At 33.4% G+C, this 24,536-nt stretch overlaps 4 protein-coding genes across 7 annotated transcripts; 2 read left to right on the top strand and 2 right to left on the bottom strand.

The window, feature by feature from the left end:
- The first annotated feature begins 578 nt into the window (after positions 1-578).
- On the top strand, positions 579-3,826 carry LOC110644656 (uncharacterized). Its single transcript, XM_058151338.1, has 3 exons — positions 579-735; positions 1,198-1,294; positions 1,808-3,826. The coding sequence occupies exon 3, from the start codon at positions 1,838-1,840 to the stop codon at positions 3,596-3,598; it is 1,761 nt and encodes a 586-aa protein (XP_058007321.1). The 5' UTR covers positions 579-735; positions 1,198-1,294; positions 1,808-1,837; the 3' UTR covers positions 3,599-3,826.
- A 703-nt stretch (positions 3,827-4,529) lies between these two features.
- Positions 4,530-10,277, bottom strand: LOC110644657 (LL-diaminopimelate aminotransferase, chloroplastic). 2 transcript variants are annotated; one of them, XM_021797548.2, is made up of 10 exons: positions 10,029-10,277; positions 9,866-9,936; positions 9,659-9,726; positions 8,498-8,614; positions 8,140-8,202; positions 7,609-7,713; positions 7,451-7,501; positions 6,437-6,757; positions 5,124-5,330; positions 4,530-5,022 (listed from the first exon to the last, which is right to left on the bottom strand). In XM_021797548.2, the coding sequence occupies exons 1-10, from the start codon at positions 10,106-10,108 to the stop codon at positions 4,729-4,731; spliced, it is 1,377 nt and encodes a 458-aa protein (XP_021653240.2). In that variant the 5' UTR covers positions 10,109-10,277; the 3' UTR covers positions 4,530-4,728. The 2 variants fall into 2 exon arrangements, with proteins under 2 accessions (XP_021653240.2, XP_021653239.2); XM_021797547.2 differs by having other exon boundaries at positions 9,866-9,942; positions 10,029-10,276.
- A 2,312-nt stretch (positions 10,278-12,589) lies between these two features.
- On the top strand, positions 12,590-16,222 carry LOC110644658 (uncharacterized). Of its 2 annotated transcripts, none has more exons than XM_021797550.2 (4): positions 12,590-12,847; positions 13,273-13,461; positions 15,320-15,560; positions 15,689-16,222. In XM_021797550.2, exons 2-4 carry the CDS (start codon positions 13,293-13,295, stop codon positions 15,999-16,001), a joined length of 723 nt encoding a protein of 240 aa, XP_021653242.2. In that variant the 5' UTR covers positions 12,590-12,847; positions 13,273-13,292; the 3' UTR covers positions 16,002-16,222. The 2 variants fall into 2 exon arrangements, with proteins under 2 accessions (XP_021653242.2, XP_021653241.2); XM_021797549.2 differs by having other exon boundaries at positions 13,287-13,461.
- A 911-nt stretch (positions 16,223-17,133) lies between these two features.
- LOC110644648 (DUF21 domain-containing protein At2g14520) lies at positions 17,134-22,713 on the bottom strand. 2 transcript variants are annotated; one of them, XM_058151339.1, is made up of 12 exons: positions 22,393-22,712; positions 22,064-22,250; positions 20,510-20,586; positions 20,351-20,434; positions 20,102-20,215; positions 19,929-20,015; positions 19,481-19,620; positions 19,298-19,385; positions 18,348-18,421; positions 18,107-18,228; positions 17,710-17,969; positions 17,134-17,500 (listed from the first exon to the last, which is right to left on the bottom strand). In XM_058151339.1, the coding sequence occupies exons 2-12, from the start codon at positions 22,239-22,241 to the stop codon at positions 17,456-17,458; spliced, it is 1,269 nt and encodes a 422-aa protein (XP_058007322.1). In that variant the 5' UTR covers positions 22,242-22,250; positions 22,393-22,712; the 3' UTR covers positions 17,134-17,455. The 2 variants fall into 2 exon arrangements, with proteins under 2 accessions (XP_058007322.1, XP_058007323.1); XM_058151340.1 differs by having other exon boundaries at positions 22,064-22,713.
- Between the last annotated feature and the right edge of the window lie 1,823 nt (positions 22,714-24,536).

The raw sequence follows: 24,536 nt of genomic DNA on the forward strand, positions 1-24,536 counted from the left end.
AATTAAAAATACAAATAGAGTTATCAATTTAAATTGAAATTAAAAAAAAGGATAAATTACATTTTAATCCTTAGAATTTAATCAAATATACGATTTAGTATTTATATTTTAAAAATAAATAATTTAATTAGCTCATCTAATTTTTCATTCAATTTATCTATTGATTATAGCAAAATAATTAAAATACTTTTAACTCTATGTATTTTCTAACTTAAATAATTTATTCCATAAAATATTCATTATAAACAAAATAATTTAAATTAAGGAATTATTTTATTTATAAAATTTAAATTAAAAGATTATTTTATTTATAATACAAAATTTTAAAGACTAAATCATTCAATTATAAAATATATATAAGTTAATGATATTTTGATATTTTGTTATAATTAATAATAAATTAAATTATAAATTTTATCCAATATAAAAAAAATTAAATTATTTAATTTTAAAAATATAATGATAAATTATAAATTTTATCAAATTTTATGGGTTAAATCGTAATTTAATTTTTTAAAATTGCTATGATTGATGACGAAAATACCCCCGTACCATTTGGTTGAAGCATTACTATTAAAAAAATCGCAGTGCCATCACTGGTGACATAATCAACCCTAATCGTTGGTCCGAATTCTCTAACTGTTCTCACATGCACATTCATTTCCTTCTTCTTCTTCTTCCTATCTCCTGAGCTCGGATTCCCAGTTCTATGCTCAAAACTTTTTCGAATCTAAGGTCAGTAAATACGAAGCAATCTTACACCCACGTATGTATACCGTACATATCTCCACAATTTTTTTTTTTTTTAAATCTTTTCCCTTCTCACTGGACTCTTGTTACAATCTTTAGCTCTGATCTCCTGAATCTTAGGGTAGACTTTAGATGGTGGTTTTTGTAATTCCATTTGCTGTTCAATGTATCTTGTTTTTTCTTGTCATTTTATTTCTGGGTTTGTTTTGTAAATTGTGTTTTGATTCAAATTTTCATACGTTGGTTGTCAATTTATCTGTGACATTTCGTTTAGGCAATTGATGACAAAATATTACTACCCCTCTGGAATTTTAGCTTTTTCTTCCTTGCTCCACCTGCTTGAAATGAATTTTATGATATTGGATAAGAGTATAATGAGTTTTATCTTCTTTTTCTTTTTGGAAGGTTTTAAAATTGAGCTCTAATATGCAATATCGCAATTTGTAGGTGCGTGGGCTGGAGTATCATAATTGGTTTGTGGCCTTTTAATTTATGAGAGCAACATAGGCTGCCTCTTGTTTTAACATTCTAACACAGCCAAATGGTAAGTGTTTTTACACTTTTTGAAGTCCATCCCACTTTCATGAGTAATAAGAGAAATATGTGTAAATATTCTTTATATACGTTGGCAATAGAAATGTCATCTTTGAATACAGTAGTTTAAGTAACGTTCACTTTATGATAAATTCTTCTTTTAAGAAATGATGAATCCAGTATTTGATTCCATGCTTACTACAGTAGGTCATGAGAACTCTTGTAGTACCATCCATAAAAATTTTATATTTTCAAGTTTATCAGCTTTTTATTTTTCTCAGAGTGAGAAAGAGAGGGGGAAAAAGGAGGAGGGGATAAAGAGGGCCATGGCGGCCCCACTAGTGGGGGGGGGGGGGGGGGGCGGGGTGTGAGGTTGCGGGGCGGGGGAAGCTGTTTTGGGTGGGGGGTGGGGTGGTGTTGGGGGTTTGTTGTTGTGGGGTGGGTGGGACTTTCATATGTTCTTTAGTGGTGGTGTTGGCACAAACTTTTGTGGGGTTAAATGACTGATCATTTAATCAAGCAGGTGGGCTTCTGCATTTGATTTGGTTAACACATGGAGGACTACACTTTTGTTGTTGGTCAAGAGTTCCCTGATGTCAAAGCTTTCCGGAATGCAATTAAAGAAGCTGCAATTGCTCAACACTTTGAACTTCGTATTATAAAAAGTGACCTGATTCGATACTTTGCAAAGTGTGCCTCAGAAGGTTGTCCATGGCGCATTCGTGCTGTTAAACTTCCTAATGTCCCAACCTTCACAATAAGAAGCCTTGAAGGAACTCATACTTGTGGGAGAAATGCGCAAAATGGTCACCATCAAGCTTCTGTGGATTGGATTGTGAGCTTTATCGAGGAACGATTACGAAATAATATCAATTACAAACCAAAGGATATTTTACATGACATTCATAAGCAGTATGGAATCACTATTCCTTACAAGCAGGCTTGGCGTGCTAAGGAACGGGGACTTGCAGCAATTTATGGCTCTTCTGAAGAAGGATACTGCCTGCTTCCTTCATACTGTGAACAAATAAAAAGAACTAACCCTGGAAGTATTGCAGAAGTGTTCACTACTGGTGCAGACAATCGGTTCCAAAGGCTTTTTGTTTCGTTCTATGCATCCTTATATGGATTCTTGAATGGGTGTGTGCCTATCATTGGGCTCGGTGGAATTCAACTTAAGAGCAAATATCTTGGTACCTTACTTGTAGCCTCATCTTTTGATGCTGATGGTGGGTTTTTCCCACTTGCATTTGGTGTTGTTGATGTAGAAAATGATGAGAGCTGGGTGTGGTTCTTGTCAGAGTTACAGAAAGCATTGGAGATGAACACTGAGAGTATGCCTAGGCTCACTTTTTTGTCTGATGGACCAAAAGGCATTGTAGATGCGGTAAAAAGAAAATTCCCAAATTCTTCTCATGTATTTTGCATGCGCTACTTGAGTGAAAGCATTGGTAAAGAATTCAAAAACTCGAGGCTTGTCCATCTTTTGTGGAAAGCTGCTTGTGCTACCACTAACATTGGTTTCAAAGAAAAAATGGGTGAAATTTCGGAGGTTTCATCTGCAGCTGCAAAGTGGTTGCAACAATTTCCTCCCTCTCGTTGGGCCTTAGTGTATTCTGAAGGAACACGGTATGGCCATTTGTCTTCAAATATCGAGGAATTTAATATATGGATTCTTGAAGCTCGAGAGTTACCTATAATCCAGGTCATTGAGCGAATTCACAATAAATTAATGGCTGAGTTTGAGGACCGGCGTTTGAAGAGTATTTCCTGGTTTTCAGTGCTGACTCCATCTGCGGAGAAACGCATGGTTGAAGCTATCAATCGTGCATCAACATATCAAGTCCTTAGATCTGATGAAGTTGAATTTGAAGTTATATCAGCAGAGCGCTCAGACATTGTTAATATTGGGACACACTCTTGTTCCTGCCGTGATTGGCAGCTTCATGGGATACCATGTTCGCATGCAGTTGCAGCGCTAATTTCTTGTCGAAAAGATGTATATGCATTTACGGAGAAGTGCTTTACTGTTGCTAGTTACCGTGAAGCTTATGCAGAAGATATACACCCCATCCCTGAAAAAATTGAGTGGAGAAAGGTGGGTGATGCTCCAATGGATGATGATGATGATGATGCTCAAGTTGTGCGGCCTCCGAAATTTCGTCGTCCACCAGGACGCCCAGAAAAGAAACGAATTTGTGTAGAGGACCTTAACCGTGAGAAACATACTGTGCATTGTAGTAAATGTAACCAAACTGGTCATTATAAGACAACTTGCAAGGCAGAGATTATGAAAGGCATTGAACAGTTTTAGGCGTAATCTTGTAACTTAATCATCTGATCAACTAGTTCTTGTAATCCTGAGTAGAATAGCGTTGAGGTTATACCTGTTTTTCATGTATCTAAAATAGGAAATGTCCACTGTATTAGAAGTGTATGCGTAATTGATATGTTTAGCTTAGGTTATTATTTTATTAAGAAAGCTAGAAAGCTGTCGAATTTGACCTCTACATTTTCCAAGTAAACATTCATCATTAGACTATTGTAGTTGTGCTCACATCACATGGTTCCTATTGCTTTCTATGGCACAATAGAACAGACACTTAGAAACTCATGATAATGGGATTTAAATTTGAGATTTTTTTTTCGTTCCAAAGCGTCAACCTTGTCTTAGATTTCTCACTAGACCAAGACCTCATTGGCAATATGTTAGTATTTCATCCCAACTGGGTAAGTAGCAATCATATGGAACGCCACTTGATTAGCAGCAAAAATTAGTTAGCAAGCCAACACATTGTTTCTTACCCTGTTCCTTCATATACTTTTTCTATAACATTATTGTCCTTCCATAACAGCCCCTACCTCTTGCAGAAATGAAGGTGCAAATAGTAGTGTGGTGAAGTCGGCTTGAACGAGTAGCTCCTATCATTGTTATGATCCAGGCTTGGCGTAGAATCCAAGTCTCTTCTTTTGCTGGAAAAGCACTAAAATTGGATGAAATTAAAGAACATGATCTCACTCATTCCTGAGATGGGAAAGAGAAGGAACACCTCATAACCCTTCACTACACCTTTTGTGCCAAAAAGTTCTCATTAGAATTGACAAATACACTGTTAAAAGAACAGTTCCTTGTTCCTGCGAAGAGCTCATTGGATTTGGAGTTCAATCCACAGTGGGCTGACCCAACCAATGATGCAAAATCTGGATATGTATTGCTCCTTTTTAAGTTTCAGATCAACTAGTAATTATAGAACTGCATTATTATTCAAAAAAACATTTTGGAAACCACAAATTTGCTGAAATGTTACAATTTTGAGACAAGCAACAATGCCACAGAAAAATCTAGACCTCCAAAACAATGAGGTTAGCCTTCTACAATTGCTAAATATTTTGCATTTCATTGTTTGAAATGATCAATAAAACTAATGAAAGAGTAAAGCAGGTTCACTTGTAGAGCTGCTTGAACCTTCTGCAGGCTTCTAATACATTGTCCCTGTGACCAAAAGCACTAACCCTGATAAAACCTTCACCACCAGGTCCAAATCCACTTCCAGGTGTGGTAACAACGTGAGTCTTCTCAAGAATCTCACTAAATACATCCCATGAACTCCGGCCAGGGAAGTGAACCCATACATATGGTGCATTCCTCCCCCCATACACATTAAAACCAAGTGAATTAAATGTATCCATTATAATATCAGCGTTTTCTTTGTAAAATCCAACCACCTTTTGCATTGCCTGCAAGGAGATGAAATCCATCAGTTTAATCATCATTTTATTACCACATCTGCTGAATTATATTGGAACACAATAAGATAAGCTAAGACAGTAAATCTCACGTTACGGCCTTCTGGTGAAAGGCAAGCCAGACCACCAGCTTGGACAACATTGGATGCACCATTAAAGCAAGTACAAACAATACGGTTGAAGTCCTTGGCAACAGGAAAGCCATCCAAAAAAAGAAGCTCTTTTGGAACCACAGTCCAACCTAGACGGACTCCAGTAAACCCAGCGTACTTGCTAAATGATGCTGTCTCAAGTGCAACCTGTAGAAGTGCAGAAACCAGCACATCACAACTACTGTCTATGGAAAGCATGGTGAATACTCAATAAGAAGAAAAATGACAGATCAAGACACCTCACATGGTAAGATGCACTAGGTGCATGCCAACAATTTAAGAAAAAAAAAAGTGCACACCTGTCTAGTATCTTATCAAGTTTTAAAACATGCATGGATGTTTCTCCAATAAAGTAACAATAAAGGTAAAAACATACAAAGTAAATTTGGAGCATACATGGCATTGCTTTGTTCAACAAAATGTTGGGTAATATGACATTAAATGTCTCGTGGAAAGACAATATATTGATATATTCTTGAAGCCATCAAAGAACAAACCCATATTTCAGAAGTAGAGAAAAAAGACTGAATTTAGAAGGAATGTCAAATATTTAACATAAAGTGCATTAACATTTGTATTATCCAAAAGTCAGGAAACATCTATCAAGCCAAATAAGAAAATAGGCAAAGTGTTATCCTCGAAGTGAAAAAGTTATTACTGTTTTCATATGCAACAAAAATGTGTTCCCTTACCTGTTAAATTTGTTAGACAAATGGCAAATGAAGCTCAAGTCACATATATTTTATTGCCAAATGGTAGAATGGTTCAAATAGATATTTTATTCCAGAAGATATTATTTCTACATTACATATGATCCATCCAATTGAATACATACATCAAATGTAACGCTTGCCCCAACATATCCCTATCAGTTAAAATGTCAGATCAAACACATACAATAGCTCATTTCCTTGACATATACAAGCATTCCCTAAATGTAGAAACATACATGCAACATTGCTGATTCCAAAATCTTTATGGTAACACAAAGCAGAAGCCTAGTCATGATAGTAGAATTAGAATAACTAACCGGGAATTCATTTCATAAACAGGAATCATAGATTGCAAAATCTAAAATCCAACAATTATATTCTGTTTTACACAAAGCCCCCATAACTCTTGTAGAATATTATGCATCTCAAAGTGATTACCAAGGGAAGGTTAAAAAAGAAAAAAAGAATTAGAACAAACAAACAATAGAATCAAGGCCAGAAACTCTGGTAGAGGAGAGTAGATTATTGACTGAAAGTTACCTCTTTGGCTCCAGGAATTTCAAATATGGAGCGTGGCTTATCATCAGATATATACATTGCATATGCTGAATCATAGACAATAATTGACCCATTGTCCTTGGCAAACTGTACTAGTTGTGTCAGTTGCTCTCTTGTTGCAGCAGAACCAGTAGGATTGTTTGGCGAACAGAAAAATATGATATCAGCTCGGCAGACCTTAGATAAATCAGGAAAGAAGCCATTTTCAGGATTACACCTCATGTATTCAATATTTCCATATTTCTCTGCATCCTTCTGATACAGTCCTGTCTGGCCCATTATGACACTAGAGTCTACATATGCCTGAAATTGACAGACATTAATTAGACCAAGTGTTCTTCAGAAATCTTCATTGTTCAAACTCCAACCCCACATCAAGAGTGGGATGTCAGTTGGCCCAACCCCATCATCACAAAGTTCACACCCATTAGGAACATTGGCTACAAGATAAAAAGAGGGACCTATGGGAAATTAACAAATCCACTACTGAATTGTTTGTACAACACTGCCATTGACACATTAAGGGAGAAAAATCAACAAAACGGATTGGAAAAGCTCAACAGCAGATGAACCGCAAGATAGAATCACAAACTGACTTTTTAGCTTAATTGCTGGGATATGCCCGCATCTAAAATACAAGTCTTTAATTCAGTTGTGGAGCTGGAAAGAGAAGTGAGATGGTTGAAACCAGCAAAACTTGAGTTCATCATGTGCTTTCCTATAAATTGTATAAACACAATCATATTCTCCAGTTCTTTTTATAAAATGGTTATTTTGAGGCCTTAAACCAGTAACCTACAACCTCCAGCTTGCAAGTTTTGCAAGTCCAAGGCTTTTACCATTATACCAGATAGCCCTTGCATCTATTATGTCAAAATGGAAAAATAGACATAAATCTTTTGAAGGAAAATTAAAGACAAAACAAACAGAACAGAATGTGGGAAAAAGTCATGACACAATGTGCAATCATAATCCTAATGGAGAAACATAAATTACCGGGTATGATGGATCCTGCACTGCAATAGTGGCTTCAGACCCAAAAAGAACCTGTCACAAAATTAATCACGCAAAGTGAATGAAGTTTGATAAAATGTGAAACCAAAAACAATCACAAAAATAAAGCAAAACTTCAGAAATAAATAAGTCAATTAAACCTGAAGGCGGGATATGTCACATTTTGCACCATCAGAGACGAATATATCATCTTCGTCAATGCCAAGGCCTCCATAAAATGTTGAAACAATTGCAGCTCTCAATGGCTGCACAGTTCAACCATTTATGTTACTCTTCATCTACCACAAAGCTAATAGTCCAAAGATTTTTTGGGAGCTGAAGGGAATGAAAAAAGAAACAAACACCAGACAAGTTTTATTGTTTACTTTCCTTATTTAACGTGTCATTTCCAGTTCCAGATAAATGCATTCTGACAAAAAATAAATGCAACACCTAAAAATTAACTATTAAAATAGGAAAGGATGAAAATTTTTACGACAAATTATATTATTCTCCACGTATTTCATATGCTACACTACCATTTGCATAGCTCATCCTATGTCGTTTCGGCCAATTTCTAGCCTCTTGTCTGTAAAAGAGTTCTTGACTATGGCCAGACAAAATAAAACTCACAATAATCAAACACCTAAAATTATGCATTCTATCAGCCAGTTAATAAGATTTCCACATACTTTTTCACCTTGTTCAGCTCCATAACCGCTGTAACCCTGAAGAGTGGACAATGCTTGTGATCTCTGTCAAAAGGAGGACAAATTTCTTAATCTGAGATAAATACAATAAACCTTCATTTTTTCAGTTGAGCAGTATGCCCACCCACAGGCCCGTACACAAGAATTAACTTGAGGTGAAAAATGAAACTTTTTAAATTACAATCATACTGCCAGTTGTAAATTATTACCGTTCACCATATGTAAACATCAACGCCAGGAAAAGTAAAGAGACTAGATTTTGAATAACAAAATAGTTCATAAGCAATGAATTTGGGCAATAGCAAATAAAACTAATAGGATAAACGGAAGGAAGCCATACCTTTGACATTGCAGAAGTTATTACTTCTGGAATGGGCTCAGTGGTGTCGCCAATTCCGAGGCTTATCACTTTTGAATCAGGGTATTTCGGCAAGTGGGCATTCCTCCTACGAGCAATCTTTTTGCAAAGATGGGGCAAAATAGAAGAGGCAAAGGAGAAAAATGAATGACCAAAACCAATATACTCCCATAAAATTTAACAACAGAAGAAAATAACAACAGTTTTAAAACTATCAATTTGTGAACAGCCATTTAGACATATGAGCAATAAACAGTCTAAAAAGTAATAAATTCTTCAGCCTTGATGCGTTCAATCAATTAACCAAGATGGGATCTTACACGATTAAACATCAGACAGTAACCTTGAATACTCATTACACCGATGGCCTGAATCTTGCTTCCTTGTGAGTATGCTCAACTCGAACTAAGGAGTGAGAGGTGACTAGTAACACTGATCAATAATTTTTAACTACAGAAAGCTAAAGAGACACAAGGAAAAGGATGGAATGTGAAAAAGTAGGCTCTACCCTTGTCCCTGTAAACAGGCAAACAGACTAACATAGAGTAATCTTCCTCTCCTCTCTAAATCCCTATTATTCTTTGCTGGCTGCTAACTTTAAGCACCAAAAAGGGTATGCCCTGTCACCTTTATGCTTCCTCTCCATTTTGCAGGTTTTTTCCCTAGCTAACATGCCTTCTAGTCAACCAGAAATTTTCACGATCTTTCATCAAGTAACCAATCACAACGGAAAAAAAAAATGTACCTCAACAAAGATCATATGTAAAATTTCCTTTGTGTGCTTATTTTCCTCAACTGTTGCTTGGAATGAGATCAATGCAGGGCAATTTTTTTTTTTACTAATATTTAACCCAAAAAAGAATACTGTTCAAAGATATCCAAAATACAATTATGATTATAACGTAAACATTCAACTTCAGCAAATATAAAAGATGACATCGGGATAACTGAAAAGGAGAAGAATGGGAGTCCACAGAGAATTGAAACACATCTGATAAACTGATTTGGTTTCACACCCAAATGGTAAAAGACAAACATGTAATCCAAAAATGAAAGGCATTTAAGTTAAATATAAAAACTTTTTCCATAATAAGAAGAACATTGTAGCAGCAGAAAACCATAGAGATAGTGCCAAATACAGACCTCTGGAAACAGGTACCCAGCTTGAAGCTTGGCCATGTTTGCATTACGAGAAACATTCGTCTTGTAGGCTTAACAAAAACATCAACAGCACATACAAATTTTATCACAAACAATCGAAGTGAGCTCAATTCCAAGAAAACCCAAATAAAATCAAATATAACTGCATTTGTTTCTACCAAAATCCCAACAAGAAGGGGCAAAACTCACTGGTCTTCTCTTCCTGAGGGATTGCTACACACCTACAAGTCCCAAAATTTTTCGAGGGAAGCGAAACATCCCTGTTTCTACAAAGACAAATAGGAGAGAAAACTATTTAAAAAAATGAAAATTGGCCGCCAAGAAAGCAAAGATAAATAAGCAGTAGAAGCACCTATAGGGGAAGACTGAATAAGCTAAAAAAGAAGAGGAAGAAGAGGAGATAGAGGTGGAAATATTTTGGGTGAGCGACATTTGGTCTGTGAATGAATATGGAAGAATGAAGAGAGCAAAACCACAAAAGCTTCTGCAGATACTGAAGGAGAAATGGTAGAGGCTAAAAGGCGACCACTGTTTTTGAAGCAAAGATGCAGTGTCTTTTTTTTACTATATTTTTCTTAGGGTTTAATGTTTGTTTATTAATACTAATCAGAATCCCTAGACTGTGTTTGGAGGGAAATAAATATTGTTTAAGAAGGGATAATATTGTTGCACTACACGTGGTGTAAAACCTATCATCTTTAATAGACCATTATTAATTATTAAATAATAATTAATAAGTTGTCAAGTTTTGACCAGTTTATATTATATTTAATATAAACAATTGTGATTATATTTAATGAAATTAATTTTAATTTTTTTTATTTTTATTTTTATCATAATTATGAATAATTTTTTATAATAATTAATAAATTTAATTATAAAAAAATAAATTTGTAATATTAAAATCATGGTACTTTAAAAAGGTTATATAAAATTTTATATCAAATATGGTAATGAATATATTGCATTCTCTTCTATATTTATATATGAATTGATGTCCTACTTAACTAGAGTTTTCTACTATATTATAATATCACATCAATAATTATAATATAGAATATATTAGCTGTATATTTTCTAATATATATACTTATAGATATATAATTATTATAGTTACAAAAAAATCTTTTTAAAAAAGGAAAAATTTAGCTAGAAATCAAAGATTTCTTAATTTTTAGTGAAAAAGTTTATTATTATTATTATTATTATTATTATTATTATTATTATATAAAATGAAACAATTTGTATTATTATGAATAATTATTTAGTGTTTATATATAATTATAAATAAAATAATTAAAGTTAAAAAATTACACATATTTCAAAAAATAAACATTAATACATGAAAATTTAATAGTTAATTATTATTGAAATTAATATATTTTAATCTAAAAAAAACTTAAACCAATAAGTTGAGAGCAGTAATTTTTTATTTCTAATTAAAATTAATTTATATATTTTATGTTCAAGATTAATGTGAAAATTTAAAATTAATTAATCATGTAATAAATTATGATTGTAGCTTTTATAAAGAAAATGAGTATAGACAAAATTATTATAATTATTATATTATATGCTAATATTATTTATAAAAGTAACACAATATATGTATTACTAATAATAATACAATATTACATCTCCAGTTGAAATTTTTAAATTTTTAAAATTTTTTATGCATTTCATTTTAATATGTTAAATAATAATTAACTTTGATTTGATTTAATCATTTTAAATTAGGATGAAATTGTGGTTATGTATTTAATATATATAATAATATTACTTATTACAACTGTGTTTACATATTATTTTTATTAAATATTAATTTAATTTAGTATTATCTTTAATTTTATAATATATAAAAGTAGAAAGGAGAAAAATAATGAGATGAAAAAAAAATTAATGGTAATTTACTATTATAATAAAGAAATACTAAATTTAATTATAGTTAAAAAAAAAAGTCCAACTTTGCTTAGAATTAATAAATTAAACATAAATTAATTTCAATTAAGAGTAAAATATACAGTTTTAAAAATTTATTATGATAATGAATAATTAAATTTAATTAGTTATTAAAAATTAATATATTATAGTAATATTATATTATATATAAAATTAATAAAAAATCATATATAAAAATAACACGAATACATATACGAGTGTAAACAAGTAACGCTTCAAATTGATTAATATAAATAAAGAAAATATTATTATTTTATAAACAGATTTAAGTGTTTTATTTTATTTTATTTTGTTTATTATACATATTAAAATTTTAAATTAATTAAAATTTTCAATCTAAAATGATATAAAAGCACTTATTAAATTAATTGTATTTTATAAGATGTAATTAAAATTATAAAATAATACATATTATATATTTATATTTATCAAGTGAAATTCAATTTTTTCTAACATAGTCTAGTGCGCTTATATTAAAGTTGTAATTAAAATTACAAATTATTAATTAGAATTAAATAAAAAAATAGTGATTATAATGGTAATTTACAGTTGATTTTTATTTTAATACATTAATAGCACTTAATTTAATTTTTCTCTGCTCTTCTCCCGCTTCAATAATAGCATATTATTATAATAATTATTATTTATTAAAAATTAATTTATTTTAATGTATTTAAGTACTTAAATATTGTAATTTTAATAAATAATATATATTTATAATTAAGATTATATTTTAAACTTATATCTTTAACTTACCATTTTTATTTTAATAATTAAATTTATATTGTTTAATAATAAATTAAAATAAAAAAAAAACACATATATATATATATATATATAAAAGAAACCCAAAATACTAAAAGCCCAATCTTTCACGGTCCATGCCTTAAAAAAAACCTTAATCCACTTACGGCTTTTTCTTTTTTTGAAAAATAAATAAATAAATAATATTATAACAATTAACAAGAACTCAACTAGGGATTTCGAATCAATTCTCTGAATCCCTCCTCTCCTGACCTTCACAGCGAAGAAGAAATTGGCTGACTGGAAGGTCTTCTTTAATCAAGTCTTTGGCATTTCTACTGAATTTGAGTTCGAGATTGAGTTTATTCTCATAAATAATTCAGCTTTATCCTCTCGATCTCTCCTCTCTTCTTGCTCGTTCTTAAGATAAACACTACTCGTCTCCCTTATCCACATTCTCCATCCCAGGTACATGATTTTTCTTTTAGCATTTAATTGATGTTCTGGCTTTTGATTCTTCAGTACTGGATTGGCCTTAGAGTACCCATTTAGTATCCATACCTTTGTGTGGTGGATTCTTTTATTTATGGATAGGTTATGGAAGCCCAGAAAGAAAAAAAAATTGTTAATCTTTTTCTTATCTGCTCAAGTTAATTGATCAATTTAAGGGATATTTTCAATGAATTTACTGGACTTAGTTGCTTGGATTATGTAGTCTATAGACTAACGATATATCTGTCATCTGTGTGTTTTGTTTCCCTTACTAGGAACTTATTGCTTTCTCTTTAAACTTGGATTTTAAAGTTCAAGACATTTTTTTTTTTAAAAAATCCCTAGTTTATAGATATTTCATCATATTTTCTGCATCCACAAATTACTCTTTTATATTTTAGAACTTGTTTTTCAGGCTTTGATGGATCTGGAGACAGAGAACAGAATAGCTACAATTCTTCTGAAAGAAGCAGCAGAACTGCGGCGACAAGCTGAGAAGGAAGGTGTGCATGTTTATCTTCAAAAACCTCAAGTAAGGGGTCGCCCAAATTCCCGGTTCCTCACAGCAACTGTTCTTGGAGTGCAGCAAGGTTGGTGTTTTAGTTGCTTATCTATTTCTGTGTTGCCTTTGTCTTTTATATTTGAATATAATCATTCGAAAAATTGTGTTAGCAGTCCCAATATCCTACATTCAAGGTGAAGGGGCTGTAAAATTGGTTCTTAAAATTGAATGTAAAATCGTGAGATTGTACAACTTACTAAAAAATACCTTAAAAAATATATAATCATATTTACATAAATACATAAATAAAGTTTCATGTACATTTAATATAAGAAGTTATAAAAAAGCTTTATAATATATTTTTAAACTTTATATTCAAATTATTTTAATTTTAAGTGCAATATTTTTTCACCAAGTTATCAATATGAGAATAATTAAAATTATACACACATACACACACACACACACACACACACACACACACACACACACACACACACACACACACACACACACACACATATATATATATATATATATATATATTTATTTATATTTATATATAAATTTCATATTTGAATGTATAATTCCAAGTTTTCAAGTCTAAAAATATGTAAATACAAATAATAAAAATATTTGATGAATAATATATAGAAATTAGATCATATTTATGATAATTGAGATATAACAAAAGTTGTTCAAAACATAATATAAAAATTACAATGTCTACATGATAATTGTAGTGGCAAAAATAATAATTATTACTATTTTTAAAAACTTAAAAAATTTAGAAATGATGTTAAAATAAAAAAAAATGATAATGATTTTGATGAATTAAAAGGAAATATTTTAAATTATAAAATTTTTAAATATGTAAAATCGTTGAATCATAAACTTGTAAAATCATGTTGTTTGATGTTAATTACCTCGATTTTACATGCCTTTTGACTCGTTTTGGTGATTCTAACTCATTAAATCGTACAAGTTAGTTAACTCGCAATTTTAACAACTATGCCTAACTCGCGATTTTTTTTTTTTTTTTTTTTTTGGTTTGTTTTGGGGGGGGTGGGGGGGGGGGGTGTGTTGGTGTTGCGCTTGATTTGGGTAGAGAAGGCAGGGAGCTCTCTTTGTGAACAACTAGCTTTAGGGAAAGTTCTCCTTGAGCACCTTTCGATTGATATCAAAGCTGACCCCATATTGCAACTCAAAAATCAGAGAATATTACCTATTATACCAGATCAAATTTCTAGTAGACTAGAGTCTAGAGGATCATGTAGCTTGGCTATTGTTGATTGAGTGATAGCCGTTGGGGATGTTAATTGCAGAATCGTGACTTAATTTTATAACCCTCTTATCCCTCTTATCCCACATGTTTATATACAGAGCTTGATGTGGATAGACAAAACCTTGGCTTCTCTCCCCTCGCCCAGTGAGTTTTTAGGGACCTATTCTTCCAACGCATTTATCCAAGTGTGTGTCATTCAAGTGTGCATTTGCCTATATATCATGAATGTTTGCCTGGAGGTGTTATATCTGGGCATGAGTAGGTGACTGGTTGCATTAGTGGGCTGATATGTTTTGAGTTGAAGTCTTGCTAAATGTGAATTGAGTAATGAGATTATTCTCATAATGTAAAAGCAAGCTGTTCTGTTATAGGTCAACCTGAAATAAGAATACAATGGCTGGATTTGTCCGTATTCATCAAACTATGAAATATTATCAAATGAGTAGCATATTTTGATGTAAGAATGCTTCAATTCCCACGCAAACTGAATGGTGCTGCTATCCAGTTCTCATTTTTCTTCCACTTCCCTTTTCAATGGGAGACCAGATATGACACGAATATTGATTTACTCTCTCTTTTTTTTTCCCCCTCTAAAACATCACATTTGCTTTCTGTTGTGTGGCTAATGTATGCTTATTTTGTCCTGTCAACTGGCTTTCAGCAAATCGAGCTGTGGAAGTCAATGAGATGTGGCGAATACGGCAAAAAGAGCTCGAGCTAGATGATAGGCTTAAAGGGAGATCAAGACATGAGAATAGCAGCAGCACAAGTAAGAGGCATGCTACTGTTGATGACAACACTGGTGCATCATGTTCCTCAAGTAAAAGAATATCTGGGAACTGCTATTCCAAACAAGATGAAGGTTTAAGGGATGATGAGGTTGAGGAATTTTTGCATTCGAGGTAATTAGATAAGATACTTCTGTGTGTGTTTCACATATGCACATGTATGCTCTTACATTTTTTTGCAAAAACTTATCATATGGAGGAAAACATTTTTCTCAATTTTTTGACATGTATGTTTTTGACAGGGTCAAGCGGGGTCGAGGTGCAGTAGGTTCAAGGATGGATGAAACAGGTCCTTATCTTTTGCCTTGTACAGAATCCAAGGAAAAGCCATCCACCAGCCTGGACTTGAGGGAACATCGTGTTGTTCTGGGTCCAGAGAAACCCTCATCAGTAAAGTCTTATGAATCTTCTGAGGAGGAGCTTGATGAAGATAGGCGGAAGAAGGCAAAGAAGGCTCAGTCGAGGAGTTCAGATAAGCACTCTAAGAAGCATAGAAAGAAGGAAAGGTCTAGGGATAAGAAAAAGAGCAGAAAGGAGAAAAGAAACAAACGCTAACATACAAATGGCAACTACGTGGCCAAGTTGAACGTGATGCTGAAATTGCAATAAATGAGGTCCATGAGGATGTGCAACCATAGAATTGCCCAAAGTTTCTTATTCAAAATTGTACTGAAACTTAGGAAGAAATGAATATTTGCAAGGCTTTTTGCATTGATCCACTGTTAAGTCACTGCTCATTTAATGCTTATTGCCCAACAGAATCAGCTTGTGATCAATTTTCATGTTTTTCATATTATTATAAGATGCTCATCCCTCCCTTTCTCTTGGTTCCAACCACAGATAATTAGAGTTTATTCCCTCTGTTAAGATTTATGTGTTGCCCTATCTATAAGAGAGGAGCGACTACCTAACCAATCTTTCATGTGTTCTTGATGAAAATCTATCCAATGAAGAGTGACCATCTTTAAACTGTATGTTTGGATCGAAGGAACTGGAGAAAAAACAATAGATTAGATCTCTCAATTATAACATGTATTTTCTGTAAAAGTTCACTCAGCAAATTTGTACTATTAATTTCATGAATTAAAAAATTTCGCCTTTTTTTTATTGAGTGCTGTAAAAAAAAGTGTTAAAAGTGCAATACAAAATAGAATATAAAATTTTAATAATTATAAGATCAAATCCTTAGAAAAAAGAAAATCAAGAAATCAAATAATGGTAAATCATTTCTATATAAAGTGCGATTCCCGCCAATTATCCAGTCCTGAAAATCAAACTTCTTCCTTATCAATAGCAAACTTTCTAAAAGGTAACTTACTTTCATTTTCTGAAAATGTGAGAAATTACTTTCTTAACTTCCTAAAAAATTGAGATAAAATTGTCAATCAAATAAGATAGATTTTCACTTCTTGAAAACTTGAACTTCCCTCACACACTTACCCCCAATCAAATAAGGCTTTAATAATTATTCTGCAAGATATCAGAGAATACATGCACTAAATTTTCTAACGTAATCCTAAGAGTAGAAACAACTTAAATTTGATTTTCAATGTTGTAAACTATTCAGTAAAAAACTCACTTATCATAAAATACTTAAAAAAAAAAGTCTTTTCATTAAATGCTCTTAGACCAAATTCCTCTTTCTTCACTGCATGAGTTCTCTCCATTCAAATTTCAAACCCTAAAATGCCAATATCATCTCCACTTCTTTGCTATCTTACAGCAAGATAAGCAGGCAGCTGCCTAAAGACTCTGCCTGATACCTGAATATTGCAGCTTTTTGATTCCCACTGCTGAACAAAGAATCCATTTCCTTTACAAACAATACAAGCACCAACAATTCTAGTTATTCTTGATACAAGCAATACATAGCAAACAACGAGTTTCTGATCATTCTATTCTTGGTTTTTACTCCAGCTCAAGTCTAGTCTAATGTCCGAAATAAATTTAACAAATTTTTAGTGATTGTCTATACTACACTAGATTTTGCTCCTCAAAGAACACCAGTGTCATGTGTCTTCAAAATGATGATCTGTCTCATCATAGATCTCCTCCTACATAGTGTAAAAGCAAGGTCAGGGTAAAAGCCAATTTATATATTTGTTTACTTTTATCAGTAAAAGAAATACTAGCATAAAGAGAATATGTCCAAGTCCCAATCATGAGAATCCCTTCTAAAGAAGATTCCAATCCACTTGATTCTTGCTCAATCCATTAGAAGTTATTTACAAGATAATAAAATTTGGTAAAACGTAATTAGTACCTGTAAAAGCTCTTCAATGACATCTTCCATTGTTATTATGCCTACAGCTTCTTCTTCTTCAGGAATTTGAGGGAGTGGATTGCCATTTATAAGCAAGATATCCGAGTCAAGGTCCTTTGTCCACTTCTTGCTTCTTGAGCCCTTAAATGAATTGCTGCCGGCATTGGGAAAGCTCTTCCACTTCTGAAGCGGCCTTCTGTTTTTTAAAGTTTTCTCTTGAGGAGGCTTTTCACCATCAACATCAACTCTAACTTCTTTTACTGGATGTATTTTAATGTGGTGGATCAAAATGATTTCCCCATCATTTTACATGATTAGTCTATTATGGTACAGCTAAACAGGTTTTGAGATAATAAGTAATTATTAAGATAGATAATGGTAGGAAGTTGGCACTTACCACCAGCCGTGTTACTGGTTGACTTCTCTGTCTTGTTGCACTTTCTTACAACAACAGCCATGTGGCTGTGACCTTTCTGAAACTCATTCAGTATATCATATAATGGCAAATTTTCTTGAACCCTAGAGCATAAAATAGATAGAGCATAAGTTTATGGTAATATCAATCACATTGAATGCTGTCCAGAATAATATAACTGCAAAATTTCTCCAATAGTATAACAGATACGAATAAAAGATACCTGGGAATCCTTCGAATGGTGACATTCTTTACTGGTGTTTCATCTTCTGGGTGAATTGTCAATAAATTCTTCACCTAAACAGATTGAAAAAATATATATATTAAACATAAAAAAAAAAAAAAAAAAAAAAAAACAGAAGAGTAGAAATCAACCAAAATTCATCTGGCAACAAATTTGTTACATGTGACACCATGTTGAAAGAGATGAAAGTAAAGGCAAAAGACAATGGATGAATCAGGTGTCAAATAAGATCAATTAGTTAGCATACAATCTATAATCTCATTTTGTTGTCCTTTCTAATGTAAGTTCATACTTTGCTTCCTTGTGGTTGGGCCTCTTTCTTACTTCACTCTCCTGAGATTTTTGACACGACTCTTTATGCCCCTTATGGTTCCTAGACACTCCCCCCAACCATCTTCTCTTCTCCTCTCTATCTTTTTTTTTTTATTTAATTGATAAAACCAAATAAATCTATTAACTTAAAAGCTTGGGAACAACATCTCTTTTGTAATTTCATAATCAACAACAACTAAGCCTTAATCCCAAACTAGAAATATAAAATATAACCAGCCAAAAAATATAAAATGAACCTTAAATTTGAAATTTACTTTGTTATTAACCACAAAACACTTGCCAAGAAATCTAGGTAATTCTTTAGGGAAAATTTATCAACATTTACAGAAAAGATAATGGAGCAAACTTCAATCACACCACAAGGGAGTCAGAAATACTGGTGGAATGTTTTTTAAAATCTAGTCTTCATTCAAAATGCTAGTAATATCTTGATCATTTTACTTATAGCAAACCACATTATTCAACAAAGGCCAATTCATAGAGACAATAATCCATATAGGGGAGGAAAAAAGAACCCCCACAAAATGTCCAAAACAAAAACCCCAAAAAAAAAAGTTCTTTCATCTTCATTGAATATGTCACTATTGTCAATTTACCAGAATAAGTCCAATTATATTTGTAGGTTGCTCATAATAAACTGGCACTCTGCTATGCCCTTTCTCCAAGACCAAATTCATCAAATCCCTGTACATAAGCAGTATGTAGTGCAGATAATAAGGATGAATTTATGCAACAGAAGTAAGTTCCTTTGCAGTTTAAGCTCTTCAGAAACATCTTACTTGTCAAGTTTGGCATTTATATCAATCGCAAAAGTTTCAGATATAGGAGTCATGGCATCACCAGCTGTTTTCTCACTGAGCTCTAGTGCTCCTGCTATAATCGTTGTCTCATCATGAGTCAGTTCTCCACCTTTTCCTGCCTAATAAAGATCAATAAAAGAATAAAAAAGCAAACAGTAGATTTTAATGAAGATTGCAAGTGTAGATAACCAAATTGCACATAGCAGGACTTGAATAGGAAAATTTTGAACAATAGTGTACAACAAAATCTTCAATTGATTGGCATCATGAGGGCAATCAATGAGCAAGCCAAGCATTAGAAAAAAAAAAAAAAAGAGGGAAATGCAACAGAATAAGCTGCAAACAACCCACCAAAAGAAACACAACAAATAGTTGAGAACAACATAGTACTGTTCAATATTGTAATTTCGGAAACCTACAAACGCACCTCATTACCATGAAAGTTTACTAGTGTTTTCAACTCAGCTCTGCGAAACAGTGCTACATGTCCATGACCCAGCAGAAAGTCCAGAAGCTGGAACATTGTATACTCACGTGTAATACTAAGTTAATTCACTAATATATGAGGATTAAACAACAACTTTCCTTAAACTTACATACCTTGCTTATAGGATAAGCAACAGGGAAGCAGATCCACACAAGAACACGAACAATTGGAGCCACTGTTGCACCAATTGCCAAACCATAACGAGAACAGACAGATTGTGGTATAATCTGGACATCCAAGTAAAGATCAATTAGCACATCCACATAATCATATTTCCCATACCATTATCTTAATCATATACACTTGAAATTCTAAGGGTTCAGCTATGCAACTCCAGATAAAAATCTAAATGGATTCCTCACCTCACCAAATAGGAGAATCAAGGTAACTGAAATTAGAATAGCACCCCAAGCTGTAACCAGACTATCGAGAAAAATAGGAAGGGCCTGAAAAAGAGGAAAGCAGGTGATTTGTTTTCTACCATGCAATCAAAGCCCAAAAGACATCTAATTAATATGTACCTCCATGGCAGCAGCATTGCAAATGAGCAGCGTGCAGAGCAATAAATGTTGATTTTTGACAACCGGCAATATCTTTGCTGTTATCACAAGGGACAAATAATAATTGTGCATTGCATATGATCAAAGTAATATAACTTTCTAAAATAGCACATATGGAGCTGTCATTTTCCAGAGAGGTGCAGCACAATTTGTAACATTGTACATTATTGGAATTTAGATCTCCAACAATCATCATCATGCAAACTTGACTATTACACATGAAAAATATAAATCCTGAAATAGTCTTCATATAGCAACTTTTTTTTTCTTTATATTTATCAAGGGTATCCAGCTAAAACAAATTAAAAGCTATCAATAGAACTTCTCTTCCTCAGATGCATCATCAATAATGAGCAGTAAGTTTAGTGCTTCTTGATGCAGCAATCCTCAGACCGTCAACCTCATAACTTTTGCATTAATTACAAAGCCTAAAAAGATAATTCAACTAGCTTAATTACATACCCTAGAACATGAACTGCCTAAACTCACTAATGCTGTATTGGAAGAGAAGTGTACTTAGAAATTTTATTTACATCAACCATGAACATAGTATTTATGGTCATTGGGCTATCAAAACCCAAGCTAGAGGTAACTCCATTAATTTTTTGACAGATGGGTTCTATTCAGTCACATCAAGCTACAAAAACCCACACTAGAGTATCCTAAAATTATAAGCATTCACAAGTGACTGTGATAGTGATTCTTGAAATATTGTTAAATCATCATGCTATAGATTTAAGTTGCCTTGTGACTATGACATGAATTTCCATCACAAAGTCTTCAACAAATTTCCAAAATTACACAATTTCAAGTGAGGACATTCATTATAGAGTTTCCAAGGCCGTACAGCTAATAAAAGATTAATGTCTGATTTGAGTAAATGATAACCGGCAGGACCAACTGTGAAATTGATCAGTGGAGAAACAAATGCACAAGACAAACTAATAGATACCAACAAGGTCGCAAGTAAACGTCAGAAATTAACTTCTTATGGAAAGTTTTGGCGTCAAATTGCTGCAAAACAGCTCCAAGAATTTTGCACAGGCAGTTGAAGAAGCATCAAGATCAAGTCACCAAGATATAAAAAATTATCACCCCAAAAACTATTACAAGCATAGATCAACCTTCTTACTATCACTTTCTTTATACTTAATTTTCTGATCAATCAAATCCTTTCTTTTTTTTCCTGACTATAAAATCCATCCTTTAGTATTTGATTGCTGCCCATTCATCTCTTTTTTGATGATTTTTTCAAAAGAAAACTTCGTCGATCTTGAATTTAATGATCTATGAATGAGTGAAGCACGCTTCGCTTTAAGCAACATTTCGCATCACCCGGCCCCACACGAATCAAACTCCACCACCCCAAATCAATCTCCAAATCTCCTTAGTTATTTTCTTAGCATCCAGACGGAAAGCAAAGCAAGAAAAGATAAAAAGTAAAAGCGAAAGTCATTAAAAGAGAAAGAGAGAGAGAGAGAGAGAGAGAGAGAGAGAGAGAGAGAGAGAAAGTACCTGCGTGTTTGCGATCTTTCGGGGTCCCGGACTGGGCAAGAACTTCAAGATCGACGATACTCATAGACATAAGTCCAAGAGTAAGCCCAGACATCGATCCAGCGAAAATCACCAGCAATACAATTATCAGAATTTGTATAAAGAAATCCGTTTCACAGCACTTATACTCCACTGCCATTCAATTTTTCTTCTCCAAATCAAATAAAAAAAAAAAGAAAAAAAAAAACCCAGTTGCTTAATTGTTAAAGAAACGACAACCAGAGCTCAATCACCTCCATTTACTCTATAAAAAATCCTCTCCAGAAAGGAACATTAAGAAAAAAAAAAACCTCTAGCGTTTCGAAACGATTTCTTCTCTCCAACGTAATGCCACAGGGAAGCAACTATTTCCAGTAATCAATCTCCAGATAGATAGATAGACAGATAGAGAGAGAGAGAGGGGTAGAGAGAGAGAGAGAGAGGAACTGAGGAAGCGGAGACTACTTCCGAGAACTGAATAGTTAGAGGAAAGCGAAAAGATATTTTTCCGGGCAGAAGTGAGAGCGACGGCTTCGCGGTTGACAGAAAGCGACCGATTTGAGATAATATGTGACGCGAGAGATAGAGAGAGAGAGAGAGAGAGAGAGAGAGAGTTTTGAGACGATGTCTTGAGGTTGAGGGTGCCATAAGTTCTGTACATATTAAGACTAAAGAGGACTGGCTGAGGTGTCCCAATATGTGGCTGAGGTGTCCCAAGATGCGGCTTCTCTTCCCTGTTCCTAAGTTATACTTCCCTTTAATGTGCTGTACTGTGAATTTATACTTGGCGAACTTACTTATTCTCCTTTTGACCCATTCAACTACTCCTATGAAGTAGCTGTAGCCACATATAACTCATCTCCTTTATTAAGGTCAACTCTTTCACCTTCGTCCACTAGACATGAACCAAAACGCTGAGTATGAATGGAGAACCTACGAAAGATCTATCAACAAAAAGGACGCTATGGGATCACTAAGAAGACAAACGGCAGAGCATCTCTGTGAAATCAATGGTTACCAGCCTCTGATACTTTCCCATGTAAATTGTACATCCCTTGGACCCATTCAGTCTCTCACTAATGAACCTATAGACTGATCTCATCCTATTTGGCAAGATTCCCAAGTTTGTTAGAGAGAGAAAAATCTCCTTAAGTAGGTTGCTTGTTGTTTTTCTCTTGGACTTATTGAGTTTCATTTTTCCTTTAGACCTTCGTTGCCTCTAAACAGGTAGATCTGTTACGAGGAAGCTATTGTTGAAACTCGGCTTGGGTTTGTGGTTTCCTTGTAACCCCTGTTAAATGAAAGAGCTTTAGTGATTAGGAGAAGCTTGACGGTAGGCTTCTTTACGGATTTGTAAAGCCAGTGTTAAAAGGGTCACCGACTTCCCATGGCTATTACAAACTGAAAACGCCATGGCCTTTGCTTGCCTTTCTCCCAAATCAATGGTTGAAGCCATGTGTTTTATAGATAGAGTTGATTTGCTAGTTGAGGATGAATGGTTCAATCTTGGCTTAGTTGTTGTGGCTTTTTAGCGATGGTGGATCGCTTTATTGTCACTCTGGCTTTCAACGAGTCTCTCTAGCTCATTTCCCAATGATGATGGCGCTAATATATGGTGAATAAAACCTTGGTGTTACTGTTGAAGTTTCATCTAGGGTTAGGGTTTGATGTTTAGGGAGCTAGGCCTTGTATTGGGCTTGAAACTAGGGAGGGTTTTCTTATTGTAATTTTATGTAATGTCCACCATTATCCAATGTTGGAATATCTATTTTTGACAGAATATTCTAGTGAAAAGTGAGACTTCATTGACAAAAGAGTGATGGTAAAATATGAAAATATGTTCATGTATGTGTGTTCAAAATATATTTAAAAATGAAAAATATTTTAAGAGTTTTGTTTTTTAAAAATTTTAAAGTGGTTATTTTAGGCAGAAGAAATTTTAGCAACCGAAGGAACAGACTTTCGATAGCCAAAGTCTTTTTATGATTTAAATGCCCATTTGGATAGAATCAACTCCAACAGCTGAAAGTCCCTTGACAGAGAAGGTATAAAAGGGTTCTCAGCTCATTTTCGCTCAAAACATTTGGATTTTCCTTCTTTCCTTTCTCTCTCAACTACTGAGGCATGCAAGGAGCTCTTTGAAGAGATTCCCTTGAGTTTTTGAAGATCTGGAAGCGGATTCTTTCATTTAGTACTGTGGAAGAGTAGATTCAAGTTTTAAAGTTTTGGTTCTCCCACCTCCAAACTCCAAGAAAAGAGGTAACTTTCTTTTTTCTAGATCTAATAGATAGATTTAAGAGAGTTGATGAGGAATTAGGTTTCTAAAGCTTTAATTTCATGAAAAATTATTTCAACTTAAGTTTTTAGTTATGCTATGTTGGGTTTAGGGACAACCTAGGATTTCAGTTTTAATTAATGTATGTGAGTATTAAGCATGTTTCCTAGTTATTCTAGG

This window comes from Hevea brasiliensis, chromosome 8 (assembly GCF_030052815.1).
Source record: "Hevea brasiliensis isolate MT/VB/25A 57/8 chromosome 8, ASM3005281v1, whole genome shotgun sequence".
Taxonomy (NCBI): Eukaryota; Viridiplantae; Streptophyta; class Magnoliopsida; order Malpighiales; family Euphorbiaceae; genus Hevea; species Hevea brasiliensis.